The sequence below is a fragment of the Pristis pectinata genome, chromosome 29 (assembly GCF_009764475.1).
Source record: "Pristis pectinata isolate sPriPec2 chromosome 29, sPriPec2.1.pri, whole genome shotgun sequence".
Taxonomy (NCBI): Eukaryota; Metazoa; Chordata; class Chondrichthyes; order Rhinopristiformes; family Pristidae; genus Pristis; species Pristis pectinata.
In genome coordinates, this window is record NC_067433.1 from 5,841,475 (window position 1) to 5,862,850 (window position 21,376).

A 21,376-nucleotide genomic window follows, 5' to 3' on the forward strand; every position below is an offset into this window, starting at 1 on the left:
GATCAAACCCAGGTCACTGGCCCTGTACCACTGTGCTGCCTCCATACAGTCAAAGTAGCCCAAACTTACTGTCACCCATCAGTCTCATGATTTATAATGCAAGTAGGCAGTCAATATTTCAACTAAACATTGCACAAGGAAGTCTCTACGCTAATTACTAGGTTTCCCTCTTTGCAAGCTTGGAGAATACCCAAAGGAGATCATTTATACTTACCACACAAATGTCCCTTTCTTCCTGGGATTTCTGAAGCATCATGCTAAGCTGGGGTTTGTAAGAGTGAACAAAGTCTTCACACTAAGAGAACCAAATCAAACAAAGAAAATCAGCAGTTCCCTTCTGGCAGAAGTAACAACTTCTATTACTGCATTGTTCTCACCATCTAAATAGCTTTCAGAACAAAACACACCAAGTAACAGAAAAAAAAGTTGTGTGATAAGCATGGGGAAGTAATGGGGCAGTCAAGCCAGGAAGAACAAGTGGGGGGTGTAAATGGGTGACATGGCTGCAGATTAATTAATTGATAATGGAAATTTACTAATGGAATTCATTGGGCTTCAAGGATCTGGTTAAATCTGGCAGGAATATGGAACTTGTTTGACTTCTACCATAGACACCCATGTGAAGGGTTAGCCCAGAGTAGTTGGGAGTTTGCAGTAAGGATACAAACATTTTATTAACTATGTTTATGGAAGTTCCTAACTTTTTATTGCTTTAAAAAAAACCTTGAACATAATTTCATTTCCTTTCTTCACTTCCACTTTTTTAAAAAATTCAGTTGCAACAAGGGGGTGCACCTGCCACTGTGTCCTCTTTGGTACATTGCCTATGTGCACTTTAGAAACTTCCTGCCAACTGTGACTTTCTTCTCCATTATTGCATTAACTTCACCCTATTGCACATATTTTTGTAATTATGGCAAGGCCAATATTTACTGCCTATCTCTTCTTGAAGTGCTGTCATTCTTCTGATGACAGTACTCCCACAGTGCAGTTGGGTAGGGAGTTCCAAGACACTGACAATGAAGGACTGGCAATATATTTCCAAGTCAAGAGGGTTAATGATTTAGCAGGTTGTGTTCTCAGGCACCCACTGCCTTTGTCCTCCTAGGTTGGTGGAGGTTGCAGGTTTGGGAGGCGCTGTCAGAGTAGCTAGGGTGAGTAACTACTGTGCAATCTGTAGGTAGTGCATACTGATGGAGAAAGGGAATATTTTGCATCATCATTAATGCATGCAGGTATGGATTGCTTCATAGATTTGGTAGTTCCACATGGAATTAAACATTGTGCAATCTTCTACTTCTGACCTTGTGATGGAAGATGGTTTGGAATTCAGTTCACTGGACAAGGTTGAGAGGTCTTGGGCTATGCAGTCCTTGTTAAACCCAATCTGGACATTGGTGAGCAGATTATTGGTGAGTAAATGCTGTTGACATCACCTTCCATCAATTTAGAGGACTGGGAGTGACTGATTGGCCAGCAATTAGATTGGATTTTTCTTGCCTTTTTGTTCAGAGGACTTACCTGGGTAATTTTCCATGTTAGTAGTTAGATGTACAAGTGGTGGGCGAGAGATGCAGCTAGTTCTGGAGCGCAGGCCTTCAGTACTACAGTGGGACATTGTCTGGTTTCATCGCCTTTGCTATATTCAGAGCTGTCAGCTGTTTCTCGATATCACACGATGTAAACTGAACTGTCTGGAGACTGGCATGTGGGGATCTCAGAGAAGCTGGGATGGATCTTCCATTCAGAACCTCTGGTTGAACTAATACACTTTTGGAAAATCTAACTAGACATTTCAATGTGCTAACAGACTCCCTGATTCACTCCTAACATCAGTGTCACACCTGCATCCACCACACCTAGTATTACCAGTCTCATGCTAAAATGTTCTCTTCCTGCAAAGGTTTGGAAGGGTAGAATCTGGAGGTACTTTTGATGTTTGCTGGACACTATTTCACGCAACAATTATTTCAGTGAAGTTCTGAAACAAGATAAATCACTGCTAAAGCCCACAAAGACCCTGTCACATCCCCCTTCTCACCAAAAAACGTTGGGTTCCAGACAAGGAGCTGCAGCCTTTCACCAGCAGTGCATCCACATCTGTGCCATTCTTCTGAGCCAGTCTGAGATGACGCACAGTGTTCTCACATGTAGTACAGGATACTCCACTCAGCAGTTCATAAAATTGCTCTAGATTGTGGGAGAAATTCATATCAGACAGGGTATAGATTTTTATCAGCAGCTTTTCCTAGCACACCATCGATCTTTTTAAAATGTGTAACTGCAACAATGGAGAAATCCAACCACAAAAATACAACTGGCACCAATGATCCTACTGTGCTGCTGTACACTTGGGGAGACAAAGTTAGGAGAAAATTAAAGTTAGAGGGTAGTGAACCTTTGGAATTCTCTATCCCAGAAAGTTGTAGAAGCTCAGTCACTAAGTTCATTCAGAACAGATATTGATAGGTTCTGGGTGTTAAAGGGAATTAAGGGATAGGGGGTTAGTGCTGGAAAATGGTGCTGAGGGAGATCAGCCAAGATCTCCAATGAATACCAGAGCTAGATGGCTGACTCCTGTTTCAGTTTCTGATCAGTTTTCTGTGAAAACTGATCATCTGCCAGTGGAGATCTTGCCTGATTTGGAAACTGACATTAAAAGAGAAATGTTCTTGTGCCTACTCCCACTCACTCTGCCAAAGGGAGACAATGCATTCTATACTCAATGGTAGTGTCTTAAAACAGAATTTTGGGAACACAAGGAAGCCATTAGGTCAAAAATGCCCATCCTTTCTCACACACAAATTCCACCATCCCTTGCTCTTTATCCCAACTCTCTCCAGGAATATCCAACAATTAAATCCATTTACAGTTCCTCTTGAACAGTCTATAGCTGAAGTAGGAGGAGGAGACATTCAGTCCAGACCTACCTCAGCATTCAATCCCTTCATGGTTTCCATCTCAACAATTTATCCCTCAGTATCTAAATCTGTTGATCTTCAGCTCATGTTCAGCACCACTCGATGCAGGAGCCCAAGCTGAATGTTGGAACTAAGCAAGTGGCAAGAACTCCATCAAACTCCTGCCTTACAGAAGTGCTTCAGGGAGTCAGGAGGTTAGGTATATGTTACAGCATACCTAGTCTTTGACCTGCTCCTGCAGCTTCTGTACTTATCCAATTAATATGGTTAATTTTCTGGTCTGATGTAGACTGGATATTTCTCTTTATTTGTAGCAGTAAGGAGCACAAAGTGAGCTGCTGGTTCTGCTTTACCGTGGCCATGAACTGCTGTGCCAGTAGACTCAGCCATTTCCTAAGGAGAACTGACGAGATAGTTTTTCAGCTCCTTGAACACGGTGGCTACAGGTCATCTCAAGGCAATGTTGACCAGAACACAAAAGGAGGAGTTAACCAGTAAGACCTTAGAGTCTGGCCCACCATTCAATAAGATGTCAGCTCACCCAATCTCAGACTTGCCTCCACTTTCTTGTGCAGCGTATCCAAATACACTACACTCACTGGTTCCCCTTATCCATTCTGTTAATTACAGCTTTAAACATCTCTAATAAGCGTGTTAAACACTATGTTCCTTTCATGTAACCCACCCTGACTTTGCCCAATTAAGTGCTCTGCTCTCATTTCCTGTGTTATAATTCCAGTACTTTCCCTACAACCTGCTCAAATAGGGGCAGGACTGGGTATTAAACATTCCTGAATGCAAAGTGTTCGGGAGGGAGGGAAAGGGAGCAGTGTTAATTAAAGGGAATAATTCAGTGATAGAGCTAGGGGGACAGGGCAAAGGCAGAATCAGTTTGGCTAGAGCTAAGCAACAGTAGACAAAGGTCAGCAATGAGTGAGCTTTGTGGGTGGCACAATGACACAGCTGGTAGAGCAGCTGCTTCACCACACCAGAGACCCAGGTTCAACCCAGAACTCTGGTGCTGTCTGTGTGGAGTTTGCACATTCTCCCTGTGACTGTGTGGGTTTCCTCCCACATCCCAAAGCTGTGCAGGTTGTCAGGTTAATTGGCTGCTGTGAATTGCCCCTAGCATATAGGCGAGTGGTAGAATCTGGGGAGAATTGGTGAGAACATAGTAAGAATAAAAAAGGGATTAATTAGGATTAGTGCAAATGGGTGGTTGATGGTCGACACAGACTGTGGGTTGAAGGGCCTGTTTCCATGCTGTATATTTCTATGGCTGTATGAGTAGAAGAGATATACAGCAACTACAGAGAAATGTGAAAGCTATATGGTGATTACATTGGGATAATTAAAGCCTACATTATAAACTAGAATATTAATAGTGTTAAGTGTAGAGAGGGTAAAGTGTGTCTAAAATGTGTTCAGGATAATTTTCTAGACCTGTATGTTTCTGGTCCAGTGAGGCAGGAGGAATTGCTGGATTTGAGGAATGAGGTGGGGCAAGTTTCACTTGGGGAACACCTAGGAGACAGTGAAGATAACATTGAGAGTACAGTTAACTGTAGAAAAGGAGCAAAGTAAAAATTGTTAATTAGAGAAAGGTCAATTTCAATAGATTGAGAGTTTGAACTGGTTCCCAGGTAACTGGAACCAAACATTGAGGGGCAAAACTAGCAGAACAGTGGGCTGCCTTTAAGAGGTGGTTCAGGTTTTGATGAGGTACAGTCACGTGAGGGACAAATAAGAACAAACAGACTCTGAGCTCCTTGGATGAAAGAGACAGGAAATTATTACCAATAAAAGCTGCTTATGAGAAATGTCAGGTTGTAAACACCAACGAGAACCAGACTGATTACCAAATAGTTGGAATGGAAATAAAAACCGAGGGGCAAAGAGTGTGCAGGAAAAGGTTAGCTGCAAACAAATGGGAATCCAGAAGAATTCTAAAGGCATATAAATAGGACATGCCTACAGAGCATTTTGAGGGTGGGACCTATTAAGGGGAAAAGAAGTGGGACTTTGCACATGGATGCGGAGGGATAAAGATATTAAATACTCACTTTGGCTGGGTAGGTGAAACAAAGGAGTTGCTCTGGTAAGAGAGCCAGAAAGGACAAGATGGGCCAAATGACCTCCTCCTGTGCTGTAACCATTCTATAATTGTATGGTTACAGCTAACTGGACTACACTTCCCAGTTTTCTCACCCTGTTTTCCTAGTAATGCTACATTTGCCATTTCGGATACCTGAACTACCCATAGCCAGCACCCCAGAGGGGAGTCCTTGGCATAGGGGTCACCTACTCTAGTGGAGATCACATTGTCAACAGCAAATCTTTTACAACAAAAAGGTAAAACGTACAAGCAAAGTGCAGTTTCAGCTCAAAGGATTGGTTATGTCCCTGGACAGCAGGATGGGTAGGTGTTGTGTGGGAAGCTACTGCAAGAAGAGTTGGTGTTGGGAGAATCAGATTTGTTATCACTGACTTATATGACATGAAATGTGTTGTTTTGCAGCAGCAGTACAGTGCAAAGACATAAAATTACTATAAACTACAAAAATAGTGCAAAAGAAAAAATGAGGTAGTAATCATGTTGGATCAGGGCATTGCAGAGAAAAGGGTCGCTTTGGAATCGTGAAAGGGGAAGGTGTGGTGGCATCACATTGGACATGTCAAAAATTACAGAGGATGATCTTCTGAATGTGGAGACTGCTGGGATGGAGGTGTGGATGGGACCAGGTCAGAGCAGCAGGGCAGCAAATGGAACAAATGTGGTTGAAAGTCCTGTCGAATCAAGGAACAAAATGAAGAAATCTTGTAGAGCACTGGAGTGGAACGGATGTCATCAGAACAGATATAACAGAGAAACAAGGATGGAATGTATTGTGCTGCTGTTGCAAAAAGCTAATTTTCATGGCATTTATACCCTGTGTATGTATGCTTGTGACAGCAATAAACTTGAATGGAATCAACCTCACAGGAAGTGCAGTCAAAACAGCTGTGGACACCAGGCACTAACCAATCACTTTGATTGGAGACAGAAGCAGAAGAGTCAAAGATGGACAAAGCAAAGCCAATATCAGATGGAGGTTGACAGCTAAAGGTGATAAAACACAATGATGGCAAGAGCAGAAAGCAGCATTAGCACAGTCCTTGATGTACCAGAAGGTGGTTGTGGGTGTGAGACAGCAGTTGCCAAAGTCAGACTGAAATGAGGAATGATGCGTTGCACCAGTGATTTAGAGGAAGTGAATGGAGTTAAAGGAGAAGTTGCTCGGTGTGAAATCGGGGTGGTGAAAACGGACTGGCTTCTGTTTGAGGAAGAAGCAAAGGGTCCTTCAGCCACCCTGAGGTGGAATGGAGGTGTGAAAGGATTGGATAAAAATATGAGTTCTCATCTCTCTCTACACTGATGCTTCCTGACATGTGGAGTGTTTCCAGCATTTTCTGCTGGTTATTTCAGATTTCTCACATCTGCTTTTACCTTCTTTAGTTATCCACAGATGGATTATATCTACACTGAGTCTTTATTTCACAGTTCCCTTACCAGCCAAATTGATGACTTCTGCTCTGTTCAAGGTACACAGCACCCTGATTGGGCATCTGAAAAATCATATCCTTAAATAAAAGATAGTGTGCTAACTGAACTTTACCTGCACAATGTCTGTGCAGGAATCCAGATAAATAGGATGATGTGGACTATTTAAATAAAGTTCTGCAATGTCACAGGAGAGATTGCTGAAGAGACATTCCAAAGACAATCAAATACATTGCAAGGGAGAGGGATCTAGAGAAATGGTCTGAAAATAAATGAGGAAATGGTAGATTAAATCCACACCTGAAAATGATCTCAACCATCAACTCCTTAAGGGTGGGCCTTTTTTTTAAAAAAAAGAAAGCCCCATTTGTACAGATCACAGCTTGCTACATCAGCAGGTTAATATCAGTAAGGATTTGTGCATCTGATCTCAATGCAATACTCCTCCTCTATTGTCAGACCACATTGAGATAAAACTGAATGCAGCTTTTATTTTTTCCTTTGGCAGATTGACAATGTGCTGCTTTTGATACCAAATGAAGAGTAGGTGTTTTGCAGAGGTACTTCCATAATGCTATAAAAGATGCCCCATGAACCAAATGGAGCTAGGGTGGGAAACAGGAGAAATGGAAGAAGTAACAAGATGGCTGATAAGCATTGAACCACCATAATCTGTTTTCAATTCTAAAAGTGGTGTACTTTTAAAAATAACACTCCTGTTTTGAGTTATAGATTACTGGTGGTGTGGACAATACCTGAGCTCTCTGCATCCTTGGTATAGCAGAGGTGGAGAGTCAGACACACAGTGTGGGGTGCAATTTCTTCAAAAAGCATTTCGATGACTTTTCTTCCATACTTCTGTACAAAAGCTTGGCACTCATCAGAATAACTTTCGGGCAGGCGGGAGCAGATCTCATCAAGCATATGGACAATGGCACTCTGTAAATAGGGAAGAGTTATTTTGTTACCACTTTAAGCAAATGTGGAAACCTCTACCATCCTACCACTGGGTTTCGGTTCCTCGCTTTTACATACTGTAAATCAGGGAGACAACGAACCCACCCTCTGAAACTTGATATTTTTATTTAACAAAACAGTAAAATCAAGAAGTTGAGATGCCTGCCAGCTTATCACCAAACAGGTACTACAGCAGAAGGCAGGCAGTGCTGATTGAACAGGGAGACAGGATGCTCAGAAAGAGGAAGGACATTGGCCCATTATAGATTCAGCATCATTGGGGGTGGGGGGCACGCACACAGAGAACAGTAGAGCACAGGAACAGGTCCTTCAGCCCACGATGTCGTGCCGAGCTAATTAAACTAGTGATTAAGCACCTAACTAAACCAATCCCCTCTGCCTACATAATGTCCATACCCTCCATTCTCTGCACATTCACACGTCTCTTGAACACTTATGTTTGCCTCCATCACCACCCCAGGCAGTGCTTTCCATGCACCCAAAACTTGCCCCGCACATCTCCTTTGAACTTACCCAATCTTAAATGCATGCCCTCTAGTATTAGATATTTCGACCCTGGGGAAAAAGGTACCAGCTGTCTATCTACGCCTCTCATATTCTTTATAAACCTCTGTTCTCCTGTCAGCATCCACCTCTCCAGAGAAATAAACCCAAGTTTGTCCAACCTCTCCCTATAGCTCATACCCTCTAATCCAGGCAGCATCCTGGTAAGTCTCTTCTGCACCCTCTCCAAAGCTTCCACATCTTTCCTATAATGGGGCAACCAGAACTGAATGCAATACTCCAGATGCAGCCTAACTAAAGCTTTATAAAACTGCAATGCAACGTCCTGACTCAAACTCAATGCCTCAACTAATAAAGGCAAGCATGCCACATGCTTTCTTTACCACCCTATCAACCTGTACAGCCACTCTCAAGGAGTTATAGGTTTGGACCCCAAGATCCCTCTGTGCATCAACACCATTAAGGGTCTTGCCATTAATATTGTACTGACCCTTTACATTTGGTCTCCCAAAGTGCAACATCTCACACTTGGCCAGATTAAACTCCATCTGCCATTTCCTCGCCCATGTCTGCAGTTGAGCTATATCCCACTGTATCCTTTGGCAATCTTCTACACTATTCACCAATCTTTGTATCGTCTGTGAACTTACTAACCACTCATATACATTTTCATTCAGGTCATTTATATAGATCACAAACAGCAGAGGTCCCAGTACAGATCCCTGCTGATGGACCTCCAGCAGAATAAGTCTCATCGACACAGAGAGCACATGAGAGCGAGAGTGAGAGTGAGAGTGAGAGCGAGCACGCGACACATACATAGAACAAAAGTCCCAGCTTAATGCTTTAGAGGCATTAACTTGTTTCCAGATACAGCACAATTCGTCAGTCAGTATATGTTCGAGTTTTGCAGATTTCCAGAATTGTCCTTTTTTTGATCTTTTATCCGGAAAGAGCAACTCACCTCAGTTTTCTCTTCTGGAAGCAGACTCACCAGCTCTTTCACTATAAATAGACACAACTCACACTGGGGCATATCTTTGGAAAATCCCTCCTGTTAAATAGATAAAATGTCTTTGTGATTATTAGGTACCTTAAACCTTTATACTCAAAGATGCAGAGAATAGATTTTATGCTTCAAGAACCAAGTGTTCCTAAATCAGATGGAGTACAAGTCTGATACATGTTAAGGCACTTTGTGTTCCAACAATGCATCTCAATCTCAAATTCAGAAGACGACCTTCACCATTATCAGTACTGCATTCCTTCCCCCCCAACCGAAACTGTATGCAGTTTTGGACCCCATATCTTAGGAAGGATGTACTGATGTTGGAGAGGGTTCAGAGGAGATTTAAGAGGATGATTCCTGGAATGAAAGGGCTTACTTATGATGAATGTTTGTTGGCTCTTGGACTGTACTCACTGGAGTACAGTAGAATGAGAGGGGACCTCATAGAAACATTTAGAATGTTGAAAGGACTGGACAGAGTAGATGTGGTTAAGCTGTTTCCCTTGGTGGGCGAGTCCAGGACTAGAGGGCACAATCTTAGAATTAGAGGGTACCAGTTTAGAACAGAAATGAGGAAAAATTTCTTTAGCCAGAGGGTAGTGAAATTATGGAATTCTTTGCCACGTATAGCTGTGGAGGCCCAATCATTGGGGGCGTTTAAGGAGGAGATAGATGGCTATCTAATTAGTCAAGGTATCAAGGGATATGGGGATAAGGCTGGAAATTGGGGCTAGATAGGAATAGTTTTAGTTTAGCTCTCCTTTGTCTTGTGATCTTGTGTGATCTTTTGAAAGGCCCCAACTATAATCATCAGTTGTAATAAAACAGGTATTTTGTGCAAATATGCATTCCCAATGGGATTACATCTGCCCTGCCACATCTCATTTCACTTACCATGAATGCTTAATTCAATCATTTGGGATTGGATTCAACTCAAGGGAATGACAGATTATTCAGACTTCCATAACTTGGGGACATCACAGTTGAAGGGCATTTCACTCCGGACTGAAAGGATAGGCCTGACCTCACATTTCTTTAAAGCATGTGCTGCTGCTGCAGGCATCTGTTGCATGGTTCTGAAGTAACATTGCTGCAGTTTTCAGGGAAGGGATCTCTTGAAGACCTCAACAAACGAGCCTTTTACAAAGCATCCGTCAACTAACATCTGCCAAACCTACCACCCTAATTTTAAACAGCACTTGGAAGATGCAATAGGGGCTTAGGAGCTGCAAGGTCCATCACAGGCAGCCACTGACAGACCCCCATGCAGAAAGCTGACAAACTGGGCTGGTAAACTGAAGGAAGAACCTGTGGCATTGTCATTGTAATTCAAGTTTGCTGTAGCAAACAAACTTGCTTTGGTTGTGATTCTACCAACACCTCCTTGGCATTGACCAAATATGTTGGGAGAATCACAACCAAAGCAAGTTTGTGGGTTCAATCTCATCTTCGCATTGAGGGCAACCTCAATTTGTACCAAAACAGGTGGATTCAGAATAGATTTAGCAGCTGAAAAAAAAAGCAGCCAACCAGGTATTCCAGAACAACATGCAACATCAGAACCTAACATGTTTCACCATTACCATTGTTTTTTTTTTAAATCCTTGGCCCAAACTGCTGGAGGAACTCAGCAGGTCAGGCAGCATCTGTGGAGGCAGAGGGATGGTCGACATTTCGGGTTGAGACCCTGCATCATGATCACATTGAACAGTGGGGCAAGCTTGAGGGGCCAAGGGCCTCCCATTTTGTTGTGGTCTTGTATGAATAATGAGGAATTCCAGTAAAATGATCAAAAATTATATTTGGACAAGGAACAAAGAAATACTATTTATTACACCTTTGCTAAGTTATACACAGCTCAGCTCCTCTAGTCATGGGAGACAAGGGAGCACAGATGAGATCCAAATCAAAGATCCAAGGCAGAGTTAGATTACCACCACAACAACAGGTGAGGTATTAAAATTCTATTAAATCCGAATTCTAGCATCAGTAACTGTAACCAGGTTATTGCAAAAGCCCACCTATTTCACTAACATCTGTTGGGGAAGGAAATTGTGGTCAATACCCCAGCAATGTGGTTGGTTCCTAACTGACATCTAACTCAACGAAGAGGTTAATGGAGGAGCAACTACTTTTGAACTTGCCAGCAAAGACGAGATCCCACAATCAGACAATGATAAACATAAACTAGCAAGTTCGTGAAAGTAGCGAATGCAAATTGGAAGGTTCAATTTTTATTGATACAGATCAGGCAGATCTCTACATGGCAGTGTCCTGTACAATTAAAAAAATGTACATATGGCAAGGTCCAAGCTAAATTGCAATGCTCTTAATTAAAAGAGACAGCTAACAATCATTGTGAAGGATCGTCACAAACAGCAGTTATTATACTGTGACAGTATACATAGATAGTACGCTGTTAATGACAAGACCCTTAACTGTTAATGTACAGAGGGATCTTGGGGTCCAAGTCCATAGCTCCCTGAAAGTGGCTTCACAGGTTAATACGGTGGTAAAGGTGGCACACGGCAGTAAAGGTGGCACACGGCATGCTTGCCTTTATGAGTCGAGGCACTGAGTTCAAAAGTTACATTGCAGCTTTGTAAAATTTTACTTAGGCCACGTCTAGAGTATTACATTCAATTCTGATTGTCTCATGATAGGAAGGATGCAGAGGCTTTGGAGAGGGTGCAGAAAAGGTTTACCAGGATGTTGCCTGGCTTAGAGGGCATGTGCTATAAGGAGGTTGGACAAACATGGGTTGTTGTTTTTTCCTGGAGCAACAGAGGCTGAGGGGAGAACTAACAGAAGTTTATAAGATTGAGAGGCACGGATAGATGGTGTCTTTTTCCCAGGGTTGAAATGTCTAATGCTAGAGGGCATGCATTTAAGGTAAGTGGAGGTAAATTCAAAGGAGATGTGTGGGGCAAGTTTTTGTTTTAAAAATACACAAGAGTGGTGGGTGCCTGGAGTGTGCTGCCAGGGGAGGCAAATACAATAGAGGCATTTCAGAGGCTCTTAGATAAGCACATGAATGTGCAGGGAATGGAGGGTATGGACATTGTGTAGGCAGAAGGGATTAGTTTAGTTAGGCATTTAAATACTAGTTTAATTAATTCAACACAATGTCTTGGGCCATAGGGCCTGTTCCTGTGCTGTACAGTTCTATGTTCCACATGGGTAACCTACTCAAGAGTAGGAGAGAAAATGGGTAATCATTGCATCCTCAGATATACCTCAGGAACAACTAGGTGGTGGACAGAAAAAGAGACTCAAAGACTCTCTTCAAACATCCCTGAAGAGTTTCAATACTGACCCATCCTACTGGAAACAATAAGCATTGGATTGACCTTTTTGGGAAGCTGCAGAAACAGCAGTGCTTGCTCACATGAGGAAGCTAGAATGGAGCAAGCAAAGGGAAAAAGAGAATCTTGAAAATCACAAACCACTGACCCTGCAAAATCCCTACACCCATGTAAAAGTGTTACAGACTCAGTGAAAGTCCGTTTAAGATAGAGAGTGTGTGTGTATGTGTGTGTGGGGCATGCTTACGTCAATAGAAGATAAAGGACGTAATGACGTTGTTGAAGAAGAGAGAGAGAGAGAGAGAGCGCGAGCAGCCTGCTAGTTTTCTCTATCGATGGATGAGAAACAATAACTGTGTTTGCCACAGAAATCCATGTATGGAAGTTGGAAGTAATCCGGTGGAGTTCACTTTGTTGCTGACCTGTAGAGGGACACAGGTATTTGTGTGGACGACCACGATTCGGATGCTTTTCGGGGTGAAGAAGTCACTACCGAGTAAACACTGGAGTGTCGTTTGGGTTCCATTGTGGAACATTTGGATTTCGTATGTACTCTCCCTATGTTTTCTACATCTACGTCTTATCTTCAGACAACGGTGGTTGTTGAAGAAGCCCTTGCTCATGTTTCACCTTATGGCTTGCGGAACTGAACTTTAAGAACCATTCCTGAACTGGGAGTTTTGGACTTTGCCACACACACACACGACGAGTTTAGTTTTGGGGTTAACGTTCAAGGTTTAACATTTTTGAATTCTAACATACTAACATTTTTACTTTTATTTTACGTATCATCATAAGTAGTAATTAATAAAATAGTTTTTAAACACTGAATCATGCTCAGTGTGTTTCTTTTGTTGCAGGTTCGTGACAAAATGAACATTTGAGCCCAGATCAGTCTAAATCAGCCATTTTGGTACACATTGCAACACTAAGGGCAGGCACAGTAGTGTTGTGGTTAGCGTAACACTATTACAATGCCAGCAACCCAGGTTCAATTCGGGCCGCTGTCTGTAAGGAGTTTGTACATTCTCCCCGTGACTGTGTGGGTTTTCTCCGGGTGCTCCGGTTTCCTCCCACATTCCAAAGATGTACGGGTTAGGAAGTTGTGGGCATGCTATGTTGGCATCAGGAGCATGGAGACACTTGCAGGCTGCCTCCAGAACACTCTTACGCAAAGATGCATTTTACTGTGTGTTTCGATGTACATGTGACTAATAAGAAATCTTATAGAATGAGTGACAACATACATGCACTCTGTGATCATTGTTCTTGGCCTCTTCATGGGTGTAATTTGCTAGTGCCACACTGAAGCAGCAGCCTAGATTACTTGCTCAAATCTTGGGAGCAGAGCTGGAACTCAAAACATTTCTGCCTCAATCAGAAATATTAGTCCCTCTCCCACTCTGCACCTCTGCCCCCAGTCAATGCTGAAGGTCTAAGTATGAAGCCTATGGATTGATCTTACCTGCTGAGGTATCTGGCTTGCAGGATAAAGTCGAGACAGAGGGTGGTTGGCCAGGTTTGGTTCATCCTCAGGGATGGCGTTGGAGAGCACTTCCTGCTTGGGGAATTGCTGCAGAGACTTGCACAGTCTCAGAGCAGAGCACACCACCTTCGGTTTCTGCTAGGAACCAAAAGATAAACATGGAGCAAACCAGGCCAGAAACTTCTCACAATCTCTAGCTGACCCGCTGGGCTGAATAGTTTTAAAAAAAAAACAAGCTGCTGGAGGAACTCAGCAGGTCAGGCAGCACCTGTGGACAGGGATAGTCAACATTTCAGGTTGAGACCCTTCATCTTGGCTGAATTGTCAGTTTGGGTTCTGTAAGGTGTAGATTTCAAAATAGTCAGCAGGGATACAGGTAGGACTGGCAGAATTTTTCTTCCTAAGTAATCTTCGATTTTAGTCCTTCTCGAAAGCTTGCATGGATTTCGAGTGGCCTGGGAATTGTGTACAATTATGATGCCTTTCTTGCATCACAAGAAATGGAAAAAAACACTTTAAAAATATTCTTCCTTCACTTTTTTAAAAATATATAGGTATTTTTAATTGTAGTTGGCAAGTCCCATCCAAACCAATTATACAGGACAATTAAAATTGAATCAACAAACAATCTGCTGGAACGAATTGTCGACGTTTCGACATCAGGACCTGACACAGGGTTACAGAAGTGTCGACAATTCCTCCCCCCTCCCCCCACAGATGCTGCTCGACCCAGATTTCCTCCAGCAGTTTGTTTGTTGCTCCAGGTTCCAGCATCTGCCGTCTCTTGTGTCTCAATTAAAATTGGAAGTGAGATAATAACATTTGAAGCTTTTTGGCAGCAAATTGAGGAACAGATGCCCATTTTGTTTTGGTGTTGAACATTAGCAATGGAGCAAGGAACACTGTCCAGGAGTCAACAATATTGAATTGCAAGCACAAGATATCTATTACTTAAAACAGAAAGTAGTATTTTTAAACTTAGGTAGCTGCATCTGGAACAGAAGAACCCTACTCTAAAACTGCAGCAGTTTTGGTGTTGCTAAAATTTGATGAAGTGTTCAGTTCCATACACACGCTTCAGTAAAACTAAAACAGTTTCAAGTTCCATTTTCAACCTTTTTATGGCAACAGTAAAACCTGATGTGAAAGTGTTGGGTATCTGTAATTCTACGAAATGCTAGACAAAAGCAGAAATAGAGATACAAGAGACTGCAAATTCTGAAATCTGGAGCCACACACAAAATGCTGGAGGAACTCAGCAGGTCAGACAGCATCTATGGAGAGAAATGGACAGATGAAGGGTCTCGACCCAAAATATCAACTGTCCTTTTCTCTCCAAGGAAGCAGAAGTAGGGTTGGGTGCCAGGTCACAACCCCACTAGTGGCATTGGATCATCCATAGACAGTTACTTACCAGTTCATTCTCGATGAATTGAAATGCTAGGGGAAGATAAGCATCAACATACTCGTTACACTGGTCTTTAAATGATTTTACTGGGATCAGTGAACAGCCTTTGTGTAAAGCACCTTTCACAGCATCCTGAAAAATAGATAGGAACTGGGTGACCAGCAAGCACAGGACACACAAGCAAAGCAAAATGAGAAACACGGTAGCAAACTGTTGTCCAACTGACCCAAATCTCAAATCCAAGCGTTTCTAGGTCAACCTGCAAGAGCAGAATTCTCTGCTCATCTCTCTATAACATCAGCCCACACTTAAAAGTCCAGAAGTTCCAGGACACAGACTGTCAGAGAGGAGTCTAGGGGCAAGTACAGGTGCATCTTAATCTGTCAAAACCAATGACATATTGCTTATAAACTTATAGCCAAGTTTTTCCTGCCTGTTCTGGCTTGTAGGTCTATAATAGAGCAGAATAGAAAGAATCCTGTCCATCACTTATTGGTTTACTGCTTGGTCAGTAGGTAACAGTACTCTGGAATACTGTGGGCCTGCTTGGTTCAATTAACAGAGCACTGCATCTACTGGACTGATGACTTTCACTGACATCACTTCAAAGAGACATCATCTCTTCCTCTCTCAAGGAAAATGAACAGGAGTTAAAAATCATCTCACAAGAATCCATTTTTTCCAAGAAAGGTTACATTAGATGACTGGTGCCCTACCAAAGAGCCAGGTTAGGGGACAAAAGTTAGTGTGGGGACATTTGTTTTCAGAGGGTTTGGCCAACCCTGAACATTAACTACTTGGTTGCTAGCTGGTGTCCTGGCAATCGTTCAGAATTTTTTTCCATTACCCTTATTCCCCATGAAGGAGAAGAAGATACCCAGATAGATACTAGTCCTCTATACCTTCACATGTATGTGTGTACTGCTGTGGCAGGGCACAATGGTGCAGGAGGGGCTTTTGTGGACCAAGAGTTCCTTTGAACACATGTTCTAACACAGAATGAGATGGAAAGTGAGCATAAAAGGCAGCAAAGTTACACTCATTGAGCACCAGCATTAGTTCAGATTGCCAGCCTACTGTCACCCCTTTGAAAGATTTGCTGGCAACTCTTGGAGTTGGCTGGACATTTTAAATGACAGCCGTCGGCAAATGAATCCACCCAAAATCCTGGCTGTCTCCTGCATTCTGTGCTCAGCCAGATTCTGACCCAAGTGAACTGCAATGGTGTCATTTAAGGGTGCGGTACCTGCACAGCCTTGTCCTTCACCATAGTGGCAATCTCCCCGACAAAGTTCTTGCACATTTCACAAAGGTCAGCTGCCTAAAAGAAAGAAAAGAAAGCATGAACCTTGGCACCTTGTGGAATATCAGCCTGTTTGGGTTGCAGCTTTACAAAGCGAGACATTTTTGTTTGAAAAATAAAAGGTTAAATTATTTCCACTTACTCTCTAGGGTGAGCACTGGGTCCCTTGCTCAAAAAGGCTTCCTTACATAGGAGGCAGCGAATGTGGACAGGCTCTCTGACTATGGCAGCATTACAACAGAGCCTAGTACCAATTTCACCGCCACCTAGGTATTTGCAATTCACTATCAATTCCCCAGCTTTAGGTAGCTCATCTTTCTGTCTGACATTATGGCTCAGTTTGTCTATCCTTATTAGTATAGTCCAGCCAGCCAACATCCTTGCTATTAACATGTCACACAGAAGGCACACAATCTAATCCTAACTCCTCTGCTACATTAATTCATTTGGTCTCACCCTACCAGGGGTATTCCCTTTGCTCTGCCCATCTCTCTCCCACCTTTTCTCCTACTGAAAACTAACAGGTTCTCTCTCTTCTGAGAGAGGATCTCAGACTTTAAACACTAACTCTTTTTCTCTCCACAGATGCCACTTGACCTGTTAAGTGTTTCTATATAATTTCTCATTTTTATTTCAGATTGCCAGCATCGGTGTGTTTTTTTAAAAAAAATTTTCAAACACACTTGTATGCCGTGCAATAGCAGGTTGGTTCCCCGAATTATTTTACAACCAATGGGTAAGGGTTGAGGAGCAATGGCTTCCATGGGAGAAGCTGGCAGCAAATGTGCACAACCACTGATGGAATGATTCTGTTGCAGTTTTCCCTGAGGGTTGTGGATAATGACTGGATTTTTCCCAACCCTTGGATGCAGAGGTCAGTGACGATGGCCCACCTGCTGGTATTGCTGCCAACTGACAGACTGATTGGAACAAAACCTGGGGCCATTCAAAACACCGTTCGGCTACGCTATTGTCCAAGCAGGAAGTCAGCATCTTCAGGGGAGGGGAGGACAAAGAACATAGATAAGTGCGACAATTTAGGAAGAGTTAACCTGCTTACGAGCTGGGCAAGAGGTCAGAGGGGCCAACTCGAATCTGGATCATTGTGCAACGTGGGTGATGGCTACCCAAAATAAGACAGCCAATGTCAAATCTACTGACACAGAGAGATCAGGGGGTAATATTCAAACCTGAACCACAAAAGGGAAGTGAAAAGCCAGAGAGCCGGTTTTACATATGTTCCCATGCCAGCTTCATTATATCTGTTCTGGACAAAAACAGGAGGCTTAGACCGCAGATAGTTGCTCAAACAGTAAATTTCCTAGTGCAGATATGTAATACTTAAGGTCACTTTGTGTTAACAGAAGTTCTTCTACTTTCACAACTATTACTTGATCAATATTTCAACTTCTTGATTCAAGTTGAGTCCTCCCCACTTCCTTATGATGTTGAGTTCTGTGGGCCAAAATTCCACAAGGCTCCTCAGCGCTCTCCACTGCTTCACCCAGGCAGCTATCCTTCAAGTACGTGTGAGACTCTGAACACCAGAAGGCAATCAGACAGTGAGGCACATCATTTGAGAAATCTGGACTGGGGCCTTTGAGTTGGTACTTTAAATATCAGATGCTCATTAAGTGTTGGTACAAGGAGGTATTCAATGTGCCAATTCTTATCGGATATTCAGTACCGAGAGACTCCAGAGGGACCATCTCTGCAATCATATTCAGCATTAAACACGTCATTACATTGTCGAGTCACAGCATGGAAACAAGCCCTTTGATCTATCAAGTCCACACTGACTATCAACCACCCAATTACACCAATCCAACATTAATTCCATTTATTATTCATCCTACATTCTCATCAACATCAACTCCCCCTAGATTCACCTAAACACTTGGGCCAATTTACAGTGGCCAATTAACCCACACATCTTTGGGATGTGGGAGAAAACCCATGGAGCCACAGGGAAAGCATGCAAACTACACATAGATAGCGCCGGAAGTCAGGATTAAACACAGGTTACTGAAGCGCGAGGCAATGACTCTGCTAGCTACATCTCTGCAGCATACCATAGAAATTCACTTTGTAGTAAACATCTGGAATGAATGAATTTAAGAGGCATAGTTCAATGCACTGGCACCAATACATATCGTGTTTAACTCAGTCAACAGGGGCTGAATCTTGAGGCACAGACATTCCTTCCAATCCCCACACAATAAATTCAGGGGCCCATTATAAAACTTAAACACTGAATTTAAAAACTATTAAGTGTAGAGTGGAGGAAGAAAAGAAACAAAGCCAGAAATAAGACTAATCTGATGTGGGGGGGGGGGGGGAGGGATGGATGCAAAAAATTGGGAACCATATTAAAAAAATATAGCAACTGCAAGAAAGGCATTTACTTTGGTAAAACTGAGTTTCCCACAGGAACTAAGCAGTAAACAACCCATCAGCTTCTCCAAGGTCTAAAAATATTTGTACCCATTGAACCTTTAAAGAGAGGGAGATGCAAAGACTTCCTGGGACACAGATTGCTGCTGACAGAAATTATATTTCAAAAATACTTCACTGATCGCAAAATATTTTGTAGATGGAAACAGGGACAATGCAAATTAAAAGATTCCTGTTTGGATTTTTTTGAAGGCTGAAGAAAGATTGGAGAGCAGTCAGGCTTTTGTTACAGGGCACATTTTAGGGCCTTGCAAACAAAAGGCAGCAGAGCTCTGGATGAGGGAGACACAAGAGGTTGCAAATGTTGGAATCTGGAGCAACACATGAACAACTGGAGGAACTCAGTGGGTCAGGCAGTATCTACGGAAAGAAATGGACAGTCAACGTCTCAGGTCAAGACCCTTCATCTAGACTCCAGAGTTCTGGATGAGCTCAAATTTATGAAGGGTAGATTTAAAAAAAGGCCAACTCCCATGAGACTAATTACCCAAACCAATTACCGGAGTACTAATCTCACTAACCCAAGCAGGAATTAATGAAAGTTTGAAGGTAGAGTACATTACAAGACACCAGCTATCATGTAACAGTTACTGACATCACAGATAGTCTTCCTCTGGTATGGAACGTGGAAGAATGTCCTTTTGCACCCATGGTAGGCAGTCACGATACCCTTTACACTCACCTCTTTGGGCTCACTCCATTTGGTTTGAAAACAGTGCTGTACTGCTCCACATTGTAGAGCCGTCTTCAGGTCCTGACACCAATACCCTGGGCCTCGAGTACATGGCACATCCTTCAGCTCAGAACTGGCCAGAACTGTGTGATACAATAAAACAGACTCATTGCCTCACCCAAAGCATCAGAGTGACGCTCTTTACTTGACCCTTCAACTTCCTCCCTGTGCCAAAGAGGCCATTTCATGCTCTAATGCAGTTTCACTGACATTCTGCTACCTTCTGATACGTCTCCTGACACCCTTTTTGGGAGAGTCTCAATATACTTCTTGATCTGTATGGGCCAGCTAACCTGGACGCAGACCTTAGGAAGAATATATTGGCCTCTTAGTAATTTATCAGAATGACAGCAAGATTCCAAGGGTTAAACTACAAAGGGAGATTCTTCAAATTAGGATTGAAGAATTAAGGGTTTTGACTGAAGCTTTCAGGATATTAAAGGGAACTGTTCAGGTAGATCAGAGAAAGTATTTCATTGGTTATGGTACTTGGGATCTGCACCAGTCCAAAACCTGAAGCCAGGACTTGGTGGAATCACTTCAGATGCAAAGGATTTCAGAAGTATGGGGCTCTCTTTTGCAACTGTCAGTTGATCCAAGTTAAACTATTAATGTTAGAATCTGAAATTCATGTTACCTTAATTAGTTTGACTTGATTTATGAAGTTGGGTCACAGGTCAGTCATGGCAGGACAAACTTGAGGGAGTAAATAGCCTAATGGAGACACAAGAGACTGCAGATGCTGGAAATCTGGAGCAACACACAAAAAGTTGGAGGAACTCAGTGGGTCAGGCAGCATCAGGACTGATGAAGGGTCTTGACCCAAAATGTTGGCTGTCCATTTCCCTCCATTGATGCTGCCTGACCTGCTGAGTTGCTCCAGCTTTTTGTGTGTTGCTCTGGTGTAAATAGCCTACTTATGTTACCCCTCCAATCCTCTTACCTGACATCTGGTCTCCAGCAGGGGTCACTGGATGGCAGGAAGCCTCATCGATTCCCTCCCCACCCTGCACTCTGAACACAGAGGCCCGTTGTTATATTCCTGCTCCCATTTGGCGATGGACCCGAAATGTTAACTCACCCTTCCCCCTTCACAGATGCAGCACTTAATGCTTACAGGATTTTCTGGTTTAAGTAAAATCTGGCTTCTTCTTCAGCACAGAATGAAGATAGAATCCATGCCTCCTCATTTTACCTTAAAGCTTGGTAAAAAAAAAATTAATGGCAGCTGTCTGTCAAGGATAAAACAGTAGACCAATATACATAGAGGATGTGTGATAGTACAGAGGAGAATTATGGCAAAGTGATGTCCATTACAGTAATGGCTTTGTTGATATTCGTCCAGCTACCATAATGCAATGGATAGTGAAGGAGACCTTATGAAGAGGAACTTTTCTGGCCAGTGTCTCTTCTCCATATTCTGCTGACTTATAATCGAAAGTCCTAAAAGTTTCCTTGGTATCCCGTTAGAACTGTGGCAGCAGGAAATGTCCATTGGCCCTCAGAATTTACAAGCTTGCCCACTCTCCTGCAGTAGTTTCCCATTGTTTTACCAATCTAGCAATCCTGGGGCCACAGTCCACACTGGAATACCAGAGGTACAATGTTGTGTTGTCACCTCCAATACACATGCCTGGTTAAGAAGAGTGTGCCAGGAAAGTCTGGAATCAGGGAGTTTATCCTCAGTCCTAACATCTGGCCGATAGCCCTGATCACAAAGTCATTGAGTTATAC

At 42.8% G+C, this 21,376-nt stretch overlaps 1 protein-coding gene across 3 annotated transcripts in view; it reads right to left on the reverse strand.

Annotated features, from left to right (window-relative positions):
* LOC127584431 (prosaposin-like) overlaps positions 1-21,376 on the reverse strand; it is a 31,147-nt gene that overhangs the window by 4,760 nt on the left and 5,011 nt on the right. For 2 of the 3 annotated variants that reach the window (XM_052041238.1, XM_052041237.1), the window contains exons 2-9: positions 19,592-19,725; positions 16,399-16,473; positions 15,159-15,284; positions 13,724-13,879; positions 8,909-8,998; positions 7,218-7,401; positions 2,042-2,190; positions 215-295 (exon numbers count right to left, since the gene is read on the reverse strand). In XM_052041238.1, the coding sequence (XP_051897198.1) occupies positions 215-295; positions 2,042-2,190; positions 7,218-7,401; positions 8,909-8,998; positions 13,724-13,879; positions 15,159-15,284; positions 16,399-16,473; positions 19,592-19,725 (995 nt within the window). Of the gene's footprint in view, positions 1-214; positions 296-2,041; positions 2,191-7,217; positions 7,402-8,908; positions 8,999-13,723; positions 13,883-15,158; positions 15,285-16,398; positions 16,474-19,591; positions 19,726-21,376 lie in introns of all 3 variants that reach the window. The other variant, XM_052041235.1, reaches the window with a different exon arrangement.